Here is an 11891-nt window from a genome sequence, read left to right as displayed (position 1 = left end):
CCGCAAGATCGTGACCTGAGTCGAAGTCCGACGCTTAACCGACTGAGCCACCCAGGCGCCCCAGGTCTGTCTTCTAGAGAGCCCCTAGAAGGAGTGCCTCGTGGAGTAGGGCGCTCTCTGCCATGTGTCACTACCGTGGACTCTTTCCTTGGTTTGGGGGGGAAGGGTGTGCGGGGCTAATTGGTGACATTTGGGAGGGCAGGAGGAATTTCCTGGCACCCACATGCCCTCCCTCTGGGATCAGAGCCCAGGCCACTGGAGGCTGGCTTGGTGAAGCACATGATTGATGAGAGACGGTATGAAAATGGCAGCTTGAGAGCCCCCCCACTCCGCCCTCCGCCCCCATTCTGGTCCCGGATCTGCAACAAACTCACACCTTGGGCAAAGCACTTGGCACGTGTGGGCTCCGTTTTCCTTTACCTGTGAAAGTGCAGGCTGGATCCCACGATCTGGGTGACCCTTTCAACCCTGACAGCGGTCAACTCCAGGGTGAAACTCAGGGTCGGGGGGCTTGATCCCCTCTCTGCTCTCCAGCTCCTCCCTGATTCCCACTCCAGCCTGAAGCCTCCTTCCCTGGGACCGACAGCTAGGACAGCCGGGGCTATTTATGGTATGGCCTGCGTGTGCTCCCCTGCCCCTCCCACTCCAGGCCTCGGCCTGGCTCAGGCCCCGTCAGCCAGTGGAATCGTCCCGAGGCCTGCTTCTTTGGCTCCCTCTCTCCCAGAAACTGGCTATGCCTGGAGGAAGTAGCTCCCCTCCCCCCTGGGGACACCGTCTGGGGAGCCGTCCTTCGGCCCCTGCCTGCCGGGTCTGGGGGTCCCGGTCCGGCCCAGCCCGGGAGCCGCCTCGGCCGTCGCCTCTACTGTGCCGTGATATGGCCCTGCAGAACGCCCTGTACACGGGAGACCTGGCGAGGTTGCAGGAGCTGTTTCCCCCGCACAGCACAGCCGACCTGGTCCTGGAGCACCGGGCCGCCGAGCCTCGTTGGAGCAGTCACCAGAGGGGTGAGGGGCTGCCGGGAGTGGAGGGCTGAGGACCGGGGGCCGGGGTTAACCCCATCAGGCACAGAGACACCAAGTGCTTGAGGAAGAGGAGAAGCCCCTGGCTACTTCTCCCCTACCCAGAGGCTTGCCTAAGCCTTGGCCCAGGAGTGAAGTCATGCGGAGCCCAGAATAGCTTCTGCTGAGCCGCGTGGCCGGGTCAGGCTCAGCTCGGGGACACAGAGACCCTCTCCCTCCATCCGTCCCCGTTTCCCTCCCCCTCTCCCTCTCTCTCTGCCTCTGCCCCCTCCCTCCCCCTCCTCCCCCTACGCCTCTTCCCACAAGCTCATACTCTGTCCTCATGAGCTGGTCCCCAGAAGAGTGCAGGGGGCCGGGGGAACCCCCCGGTGACAGACACGCCCTCTGTGCCAGGCTGGTGGAGAGGCCCAACGGAGGGTCTGCAGAGCGTCCAGAGTCTGGCTCGGGACCCATCGTCACCCGTACGGCCTCGGGACCTGCCCTGGCCTTGTGGCAGGCAGTGCTGGCCGGGGACGCGGGCTCTGTCTCCCGCCTCCTCGCCGACTCCAGCACCGGCCTGGCTCCGGATTCCGTCTTTGACACCAGCGACCCAGAGCGATGGAGGGATTTCCGCTTCAACATCCGGGCTCTGAGTACGGGCCAGGGGCACTGGGGGGGGGGGTCTGAGCGGGAGCGGGGAGGCTGGGGACAGAGCCCTGAGCTCCCTCTTCCCAGCCTCTGCCCACCTCCTCTGCTGCTCTCTGCCTGTCTTCGGGGTCTGAGGCCCATGTCCCTCTCGCCCTAGGACTCTGGTCTCTGACGTACGAAGAGGAGCTGACCACCCCGCTGCACGTGGCGGCCAGCCGGGGCCACACGGACGTTCTGCGGCTGCTGCTGAGGCGGCGGGCGAGGCCCGACAGTGCCCCCGGGGGCCGCACCGCCCTGCACGAGGCCTGTGCCGCGGGCCACGCTGCCTGTGTCCACGTTCTGCTGGTGGCAGGAGCCGACCCCAACATCCCTGACCAGGACGGCAAACTCCCCTTGCACCTCTGCCGGGGGGCTGGCACCCTCGAGTGAGTGACCCCTCGCCCCAACCCCCGTTCCACTCTTCGGGCAGGCAGAGAGGTGACCTCGGGGAGGATGAGGGAACACGTTGCAGGCTGGCAGGCCTGGTGAGTCGGGCTAGAGGAGACGGGGCTCAGGTGGAGAGTCAGGATGTGGTTACTCCCCAAACCGTCCTGCCAGCTGGCCCCGGAACTTCGGACCGGCCTGTACCTGGGACAGCTTCTGCTTCCCCAGGGGTGTCGGAGGACTGTGGTGGGGACCCACCTGCGGAGCCTATGTTGGGGAAGTTGTCCAGATCCATGGTGGGGAGGCGGTATACTATGAAGTTTTGGTTTTTCTGAGATTACCCAACGTTCCAGGCACCGTGCTCAGTACAGCAGGAACTGAGGCATGATCCTGCCCTCAGAGAGCTGACCGTCCAGGAGTGATCCGGATAGTCTGTAAAGGATAACAGCCCCCAGTTGGGGCACGCATCAATCCCTGTGGGCAGGGTCTGGTCCTACCTTGGCAGGTCTGGCATTTCCCTATTGGCAGGTACCTTCAGATACAATGGGCCTAGGGACCAAGCTCAACTAACTAAACTCACAAGAAATGGATGGACATACCCATGTGACAATGTATTATTTCCTGTGCGGGAAATTCCTTTACTGCGACCCAAATAATTATGCCCTACGTGTAGGAAGCATTGGGGGATGAGTCCTCGCTCAATTAAAAAAAATTTTTTTAATGTTTATTTATTTTTGAGAGAGAGAGAGAGAGAGAGAGACAAAGTGTGAGTGGGGGAGGTGCAGAGAGGGAGGAAGACACAGAATCCGAAGCAGGCTCCAGGCTCCGAGCTGTCAGCACAGAGCCCGACGCGGGGCTCAAACTCACGAACCGTGAGATCATGACCTGAGCCGAAGTCGGATGCTCAACTGACTGAGCTACCCAGGCGCTCCATCACTCAATTTTTTGATGAGCACGGAATCCTGGCAATCGGAGCCTTGGCAAATCCATGAACGAACTGTACATACAATAGAGGCCCTCTCTCTACTGACTGCACACTTGACAAATTTCACATCTTGCTTCTGAATGAGGCCACATTTTTATTCCTTTTGTGAACCTCCCTCCTGTTAATTTATCCTTCAGCAGACTCCACTGACTTACTATGGTTGAAGGTATATTCCATACCAGTGTGTTCCAATAGAAATATGTGAGCCACGTATGTAATTTAAAATTTTCTAGTAGCTTTATCAGAAGGATGAAATATGGGACACCTGGGTGGCTCAGTCGGTAAAGTGTCTGACTCTTGATTTCGGCTCGGGTCGTGGTCTCATGGCTCGTGAGTTCGAGCCCCGCGTCAGGCTCTGCACTGACCGTCAGGAGCCTGTTTGGGATTCTCTCTGTCTCTCCCTCTGCCTCTCTCTCTCAAAATAAATAAGTAAACTTAAAAAAAAAAAAGATGAACAGTAATGCGGTGTCTGACTGGTTCCGTCAGTAGAGCTTATGACTCTTGATCTCGGGGTTGTGAGTTCGAGCCCCACATTGGGTATAGAGATTACTTAAAAATAAAATCTTTAAAAAAGAAATAGATGAAATTAAAAATTTTTTAAGTGAGGTAAAATACTTCTAACATAAAATTTACCATCCTAACCATTTCTTTAAAAAAATTTTTTTTAATGTTTGTTTATTTTTGAGAGAGAGAGAGAGAGACAGAGTGTGAGCAGGAGAGGGGCAGAAAGAGAGGGAGACACAGAATCCGAAGCAGGTTCCAGGCTCTGAGTTGTCCGCACAGAGCTCGATGCAGGGCTCGAACTCACGGACCATGAGATCATGACCTGAGCTGAAGTCAGATGCTTAACTGACTGAGCCACCCAGGCGCCCCTAAATGAGCTACTTTTTTAAAAGATTTTTTTTTAACGTTTATTTATTTTTGAGACACGGAGAGACAGAGCATGAACGGGGGGAAGGGTCAGAGAGAGAGGGAGACACAGAATCCAAAACAGGTTCCAGGCTCCGAGCTGTCAGCACAGAGCCCGATGCAGGGCTCGAACTCACGAGCGTGAGATCATGACCTGAGCCGAAGTCAGATGCTTAACCCACTGAGCCATCCAGGTAACCCCTATAGATAACTGCACTTCATCCATTGATCTGCCGCTGAACGATTAGCTTGCTTTCGCATTTCGGCTGTTGTGAATAGCGCTGCTGTGAATGTGGGCATACAAATATCTGTGGAACAGCTGGAATTAATTTCAATAATATATTTTATTCAACACATATCTCCAAAATGTTGTCACTTCAACATGTACTCGATATATATATATAAAAAAACTAACGAGATATTTTACATTCTCTTTTTTGTACCAAGTCCTCAAGCTGGGTGCGTATTTTACTAATAGCACGTCTCAATTAGGAGGTGTCATAGTACAGGGGCTCAATAGCTGTGCGTGGCTGGACAGCACAGCTCTACACAAGCCCACATTGTTACTGCTCGTCGTGTTCTAGTCCAGCCTCTCGGAGATCACACCCAGTGATCATGGTCCTTTCCTCTCCCGAGTAAACAGAAGTATTTTTAAATTTTTCATGGAGAGTTTTAAACACCTAGGAATGTGGGCCGGAGAATAGAATGAGCTCTCCTGATCCATCAAGATGCCGCCCCCCCCCCCCCCCCCGCCCGCTTTGCTTTGCTCGGACCGGTAGGAGCGCAGGGCCCTGTCTTCCTCCCTACTGCCATCTCGCCCTCACCAGGTGCGCAGAACTGCTCCTGAGGTTTGGGGCGAAAGTGGATGGCCGGTCTGAGGAGGAGGAGGAGACCCCTTTGCATGTGGCCACCCGGCTGGGCCACGTGGAACTGGCGGAACTCCTTCTGAGACGGGGGGCATGCCCGAATGCCCGGAATGTCGAAGGCTGGACCCCACTGCTGGCTGCCTGTGACATCCGCTGCACATCCTCCACTGAGGCCGAGGCCACCACCGCCCGCTGCCTCCAGCTGTGCCACCTGCTGCTCTCGGCTGGAGCCGAGGCCGATGCTGCCGACCAGGACAAGCGCCGGCCCCTGCACCTGGCCTGCCGCCGTGGTCACGCGGCCGTCGTGGAGCTGCTCCTGTCCTGCGGTGTCAGTGCCAATGCCATGGACTATGGGGGACACACGCCCCTGCACTGCGCTCTACAGGGCCCAGCTGCGGCCTTGGCCCAGAGCCCAGAGCACACAGTGCGAGCTCTGCTTAACCATGGTGCCGTCCGCGTCTGGCCTGGGGCCCTCCCCAAGGTATGGGGCTGGGGCCCGAGGGGAGGGCCATGATGGGAAGGGGATGAGGGGACTCAGACCTGTGTTCCCACTTGCTCTAGATGCAGCCTGACACATCTGAGCACGTGACTCAGTTCATCATCTTTCATTCATCAAGCAAGCAAAGCCCAGTAGGGGGCAAAGACAAGGACGCAGACCAGCAGGAGGGGTGTATGTGTGTGTGTCGTGTATGTGTGTGTGTGTGCGTGCACACACACACATGCTCACACATGCATATACACGTGCGTGTGCATAAATGTGTATGCATGCATGTGTGCATGCACACGTGTGTGATGGAGGTGGATTGAGGGCAGGGGGCCAGATTGTCATGCATCTGAAAAGACGGGAACCAGGACTGATGTGGGCTTCAGGGAGTCCTTTCTTCATCAGGGGGGCAAGCCAATGAAAGAATCGTGCAGGAAGCTCTGCCTGGCTGTGGGATCCGTTCAGTGAGACATTCTGTGCCCAGGAGAGGCTTCCCCAGAGCAGAGCGATGAGCCTGGGTCATGAGGTTCAAAGCCTCCTGACCTTTTGCAGACAGACATGGTCCCTGTTTTTGAGAGCTTAGCAGGACATGCATCACCCAGACCAGCAGCTGCTATCCTGGCACGGGAGAAAAAGCCTTTCACTGTCAATTTCCTGTCTGTATCTTATCTTATTAACATAAAATATTCCCATAGTGGGTTCAACTTGAAGATCTGTGCTACTGATGTCCTGGCAGGGGGCCCTGTCCCATGCCGTGTCGTGTCTGGAGGGGGCTATGTAATGTCACAGAGGGTGCTGGGCCTGGGGCAGGGACTGCCCCCCCCCCCCCACTTCTGAAGAGCCCAGTCAGAATGGATACAGAGCAGCAGGCTGTGAGCAGGTCCCCTGCCCCATCTCTGGGCTTGAACTGTCCAGCCCTGCCTGGTCCTGGACATTCCTCTGCTGGCCCTGCCTTTCCCCTTCACTCACAAACCTAGAAGCATCTGTCTAGATTCCTAAGCAAGACCAAATAATTAAACAGCCCGAGAGTTCGGCAGATTGGTCTCCCCTTTGGGAAAATACAAGAAAATCAACAATTAACACTAATTAATCTCCTATTAACACCAGATAATTAGGAGACAAGCAATTCCCTGTAATCTGACGGTGGCTCTGACAGCTAATGATTTCCCCTTCAGGGAGGGGTTGGAAGAAGGAGGCAGAGCAGCAAACAGATTTCCTGGGACCCCACTGCCCCTGCCTCTTCGCCCTGCTCTGCCCTGCCTTAAGGACCAAGGGGGCGGGCACAACCAAGTGCCCCATTCCTCCCCTCCTCTGGGCGCCTCACCCCAGGTGATCAAAAAGTTCAGGAAGGAGTCTGCCTCCATCTCCTATGATCTTCAGTGGCCCCACGCTTGCCAGAGGTCCCTGTCTCCCTGAAAGAAGTCATCTGTGATCACTGCCAGGCCCAGCCAGCTCTCCAGGAGCCACTGAGTGCTCAGGAAACCTGAGCTTGTTCCTGTGGCTATAGGGAAGTCACTGGAACTCTTTGAATGCGTGTTCCTTGCATGTAATACAGTGTCCTACCCACCAGTGATAAAAAGCTATAGGTATAGGAGCCTCGTGGATAACAGGAGTGAGCATAGCCCTAACCACCACCAGACACTTTCTAAAGTGTGTTGCCTGCTACGTGGGTTCCTCCCAACAGTTTTCCCAACAAACTCTGAGGTAGGTGGTGACTAAGAATGCAGGCTCTGGAGCCTTACGTACTACCCGTGTGCCCCTCGGCAAGTTGCTTAATCTCTCTGGGCCTCAGTTTCCTCATCTGTAAAGCAAGGACAGAAGAATGTGCCTGCTTCTTAGGCTCAGTATGAGAACTGAGTTTCATCCATATAAGGCCCTTAAAAATTTTTTTTTACAGTTTATTTATTTTTGAGAGGCAGAGCGTGAGTGGGGGAGGGGCAGAGAGAGACGGAGACACAGAATCTGAAGCAGGCTCCAGGCTCTGAACTGTCAGCCCAGAGCCCGACGTGGGGCTTGAACCCACGAGCGTGAGATAATGACCTGAACCGAAGTCGGACACTCGACCGACTGAGCCACCCAGGCGCTCCCATATAAAGCCCTTTAGACAGTTGGGCCACCCGGGTGGCTCAGTTGGTTCAGTGTCTGACGCCTGATTGCAGCTCAGGTCATGATCTCACGGTTCATGAGTTCGAGCCCCAATAAGTTGGGCTCTGTGTTGACAGCATGGAGCCTGCTTGGGATTCTCTCTCTCTCTCAAAATAAATAAACTTAAAAAAAAAAAAGCCCTTTAGACAGGGTCTAACCTAGAGTCGGTGCTCCACACCTGTTAGCTCATGCTGTTCTAAGTTAAATAATGTGTGAAAAGCTCTGGAAAGCTGCTGGGCATCATCCCAATATAGGGAGAGAGATTCAGGCGGAACGGCCGCAGGAGGCTTCCTGGAAGGGATGGGACTTGGAGTGGGCAGGGCTTGGAAATGCAGGAGGAGGGCCCAGGCATTCCAGGCAGTGCAGAGACAGGAACCAGCGTGGGCTGGGAGGCCCCGCCTGAACAGCAGACAGGAGTAGCAGGTAAGAGCAGGAGAGCCAGATGTGACCAGACTGTTCTTTCCTAGATCTAAGGAGGAGGAAGTCAGAGACCTGCTCTGGGCAGATGGGATGGGGCTCCAGAGAGCGCTGCCAAGATGCAGGGCAAGAAGCAGAGGGCTTCAGGGGTGTGCGGTGCTTTCTCGGGGGCCCTGCTCCCGCCACCCAGCAGCACGAGGCACATGCCGCATTCCCAGCCTGCCAGGCAGAAGGGTTTTAAAGCCCCCAATGTTACATGTAAGTGTGTGGGGGGAGACGGGTATTATGCACAGGAACGCCGCCAGAGAGATAGCACTTAGCTGTTCTCAGATTTTACAAAGGGTTTGCGGCCACTGCCTATAGCTTGAGATACGGCAGAAGACACGGAATGAATGAAACAAATGTTTCCAGATAGACCGTGCAGACCCCCGGTGAGTATGATGGTGTGTGCACGTGTGTGTGTGTGTGTGTGCACTCAGGCCGAGTGCGGCTGTCTTTCTTTCCTTGTGGGCAGTCTCTGGCATGGGCTGCTCTCCTAGCATGGCTCACTCTTCACCCAATCAGGTCACCTCCTCAGAGAGGCTTTTCTTGACCACCCATCTAGGACAGCACTCTCCCAACCATGCTCAGTCGCTACGCCTACTTATTTTTCATCGTGGCGGCTTAGCTGTAAGTGGTTATTTATGTGGTTATTGTTTTTTCCCACGGAAATAGAAGTTCCCAGCTGACAAGGACCTGTCCGTCATCCTGATGGCTGGGACCCCAGTGCTCGGCCCATAGTGGCCCTCCGTAAATATTTACTAAACGAGGAAATGAAAGAACAAATCTGGATCCAACTGAACTCCACCACCGCTCCTTCATCAGGCCTCTCCTGGCCTTGTCCCTTCTCTCTGAAGTCCCTCCCTAATGACCTCATTTTAACTTGATCACAACTGCAAAGATCCTATTTCTAAATAGGGGATTTCTAACGGAGATTAGGACTTCAACATGTTGGGGGGGGGGGGACGGGGAGACACAACTCAACCCATGGCAGCTGTCCTATTGGGACACCAAGGGATGTCTGATCATCCCGTGCGGCCTGGCTGGGGAGCCTGCAGTGTGTGGTAACCCCAGGAGCACTGATGCGTCTCTGCCTCCTCCAGGTGCTGGAACGCTGGTGCACGTCTCCGAGGACCATCGAGGTCCTGATGAACACCTACAGCATCATGCAGCTTCCCGAGGAGGCCATGGCCCTGGTGCCTCCTGAAACTCTGCAGGTCAGATTCCAGGACCCTGAAAACACGCAGTCACTCAGCCCGGCCCCAAGAGACTCCCACCTCCTACAGGGAAGCTCTGTCGGTTCCCCCACCCTGCCCCTCAGAAACTACCAGAGACCTGCTCACATCCCAGAAGAAGAAAACCCACAGAGTGAACACCCAAAACACTTCTTTTTATAGGCTCCCGTAGACACCTGTTGGCCCCCAGCCTCCCCGCTTTAGGAGAAATGGGTGCCATTTGTCCAAGGCTGCCTCGCTGAGCCCCTCCTTCTGTCCCCAGAAGCACCACCGTTTCTACTCGTCCCTTTTCGCCTTGGTGAGACAGCCCAGATCCCTGCAGCACCTGAGCCGCTGTGCCCTCCGTGCCCACCTGGCAGCCTGCCTGCCCCACGCCCTCCCCCGCCTTCCCCTGCCACCCCGCCTGCTCCACTACCTGCAGCTGGATTTTGAGGACGTACTCTACTAGGTGAGTCCTGGGGTCTCTGGGCAGTCCCAGCCATTTAGAAGGACGGGTAGGCGGCAAGAGAAGAGTTGGGGGCAGGGCCTTGGCCAGAACCGGCCAGCCCCCTGGACCGTGTGACCTCTCTGAGTCCACGCCTCTCCTTGCAGGTGTCCACTGCCTTTTGAGAGACCTGGAAGCCGGTGCCCCAGGCCCCAGGGGGCTCAGGTCTGCCTCTCACAGCACCCCAAGCCTGGGACGGAGTTGAGCTGGTTCAGGCCGAGGTGGCCCTGTGGATGCTGTCATTCCCACCAGGGAGAGAGGCAGACAGACCATGCGGCCAGGGGATGTCTGATGGAGAGAGAGCTGGGACTCACGGCAAGTGATACACTCCTCTTGGTGGTCTCCCGAGGCATCCCTCCAGCCCGGCCAGACCCTGTATGAGCATTAAAAATCTGCAGGCCTGTGCTGTCGGGTGCTGTCTCCTGCAGGCCTTCCTCCCAGCTGGTCACTCAGAGGGCTCAGGATGGGCAGGCTTGTGGGGCCGCCCTGGATCTGCCCCATGGTGCCAGCTGTGTTATCTTCCCCCTTTCGAATCTACCAGCTGCTGAGCAGTCCCAGGCAGACTGGCCCCTCTGGTTCACGATGTGGCACAAGGGCCACCAGGCGAGATAGTGTCAGAGGGTGGGTGAGCTAACAACCTTGGGTCGGGAGGGAGGACGGCAAAGGGAGCCTTGGGGCAAGGAGGTGAGGCGGCGAGCAGGAAGGCCAGCGAGAAGGTGGGTGCAGGTGTCGGCCATCAAAGAGGGTAACCGTGGTTCAGGCGAAAGTGAAAGATTCAGGTTTGGAAAAAGCAAACAACTCTACCTACTGCCTGCCCTGTGGGTCAAGGAGGACGGGACGCACACCTGGCGCCCGCCCCTATCTGCTCCTTCTTTCGCGTTAGCTTCGCGGCAGCGGGCGCTGAGAGTCACATGTCCTGGGTTCTAGACTCAACTCTTGCATTAAGTTGTGGATCTTAAGTCTCTTCCCCTCTCTGGGCTCAAGTTGCCGCATCTGCGCAACAAGAGAGGAGAGAGCCCCTGAAGGCCTTTGCGGGGCCAGGGTTTTAAGAACCCACAGCTAGTCCCCAAGCGCAGGTAGGAAGAGAGAGTCGCCCCGTGACGCAAGCGGCCAATCAAATGCACCGTGATCCGTGACGTCAAGGGTCGCCGGACAGGTTTCCCAGGGCCCCGGAGGGCGCAGGCGCCGGCGTTCACGCTTTTTCCCGCCAACTGCGGGCAGCAGGTTGCGGGGCGGGGCCTGGAGGACGCAGGCGGTGAGGGCGGGGCCGGGAGGGCGCGAGGCCGGAGAGGGCGTCGAGAGAGAAGTCGAGAGAGAAGCCCAGGAGGGTCGGCGCCGAGGTGAGTGGGCCCGGGTTCCCGCTTGGAAGGAAGTTTGGCCTTCCAGAGGCGGGGCGCGACCAGGGGGGGGGAGGGGGGGCACGGGCCCGCCTGACGGGAGGGTCCGCGGCCGGGCCTCTCGGCTGAGGAGCCCCGCCCCCCCCCCCCCAGGGTCCTGAGGGCGCCGACCCCACCGCAGCGGGGGAAGGGGGAAGTCGCGCGCGTGCGGGTCGGGAAGCAATTCCCGCGAGGCTTGGGCGTGTGCGAGCTCGGCTCACTGGGCTCTGGTGCCCCGGTCGCGGGGGGGGGGGGGGGGGGGGGAGGGGTGCGGGGGAGGATGCCCCGGTGCCCATTCGTCCGTCCAACCAGGGTTCAGGGCCGCGCACACGGGGGGGGGGGGGGCTGGCTCCTAGTCCCTGTTGGCGTGAACTTTCTAGTAAGGAGGGAACAGTGTCAGGGGGATAAGCCCAACGCTGATTGGCAGAGAGTGCTGTTGGAGACTGGGTGACATTTAACCTGAGGCCTGCGTGACCAGGAGGAGCCAGCCATGGGAATGGAGTGGGAAGAGACGGGGGGAGGGCGTGGGGGCGGGTGGCATGAACCGATTTAGGTTTGGAAAGCTCTCTCTGGCTGCTGAATGGCTTTGGGGAGAGGCGGGGGAGGATCAAAGGCCAGCAGGAGGCCACTGCTGAGGTCCAGAGTCGTCCCCAGAGATGGGGAAGCAGTAGGCGACACTTGGGACCCTTCTTGGAAGACTCCGAGGAGACCTGATGGACTGGACGTGGGGGGGGGGGGGGCGCTGAAGGAAAGCGTAACCCAGGGTGCCTGTCAGTGTTTGGGCTGAACAACTGGCCGGAGGGTGGTGCTGATCGTTGCCAAGGTGGGGAGGGTGAGAAGCCGGCAAGGGGTGGAGGAATCGGCTGATCACTCTGGGAGCTA

At 57.4% G+C, this 11891-nt stretch overlaps 1 protein-coding gene across 1 annotated transcript; it reads left to right on the top strand.

Moving 5' to 3' along the window:
• Nucleotides 1-171: 171 nt before the first annotated feature.
• Nucleotides 172-10038, top strand: ASB10 (ankyrin repeat and SOCS box containing 10). The gene is made up of 6 exons (XM_043589946.1): nt 172-1004; nt 1804-2071; nt 4791-5310; nt 9018-9131; nt 9412-9597; nt 9741-10038. Exons 1-5 carry the CDS (start codon nt 608-610, stop codon nt 9595-9597), a joined length of 1485 nt encoding a protein of 494 aa, XP_043445881.1. The 5' UTR covers nt 172-607; the 3' UTR covers nt 9741-10038.
• Nucleotides 10039-11891: the final 1853 nt, after the last annotated feature.

This window comes from Prionailurus bengalensis, chromosome A2 (genome assembly GCF_016509475.1).
Source record: "Prionailurus bengalensis isolate Pbe53 chromosome A2, Fcat_Pben_1.1_paternal_pri, whole genome shotgun sequence".
NCBI classification, from domain to species: Eukaryota; Metazoa; Chordata; class Mammalia; order Carnivora; family Felidae; genus Prionailurus; species Prionailurus bengalensis.
This window is presented reverse-complemented; position numbering and strand designations above follow the sequence as displayed.

What these genes read in the sequence shown, in the direction of transcription:
- ASB10 (XM_043589946.1), top strand. Translation starts at nt 608, where the DNA reads ATGGTATGGCCTGCGTGTGCTCCCCTGCCCCTCCCACTCCAGGCCTCG. An exon ending in TTGGAGCAGTCACCAGAGGG is followed by an intron (nt 1,005 to 1,803) that starts GTGAGGGGCTGC and finishes CTCTCGCCCTAG; the next exon opens with GACTCTGGTCTCTGACGTAC. An exon ending in CGGGGGGCTGGCACCCTCGA is followed by an intron (nt 2,072 to 4,790) that starts GTGAGTGACCCC and finishes CGCCCTCACCAG; the next exon opens with GTGCGCAGAACTGCTCCTGA.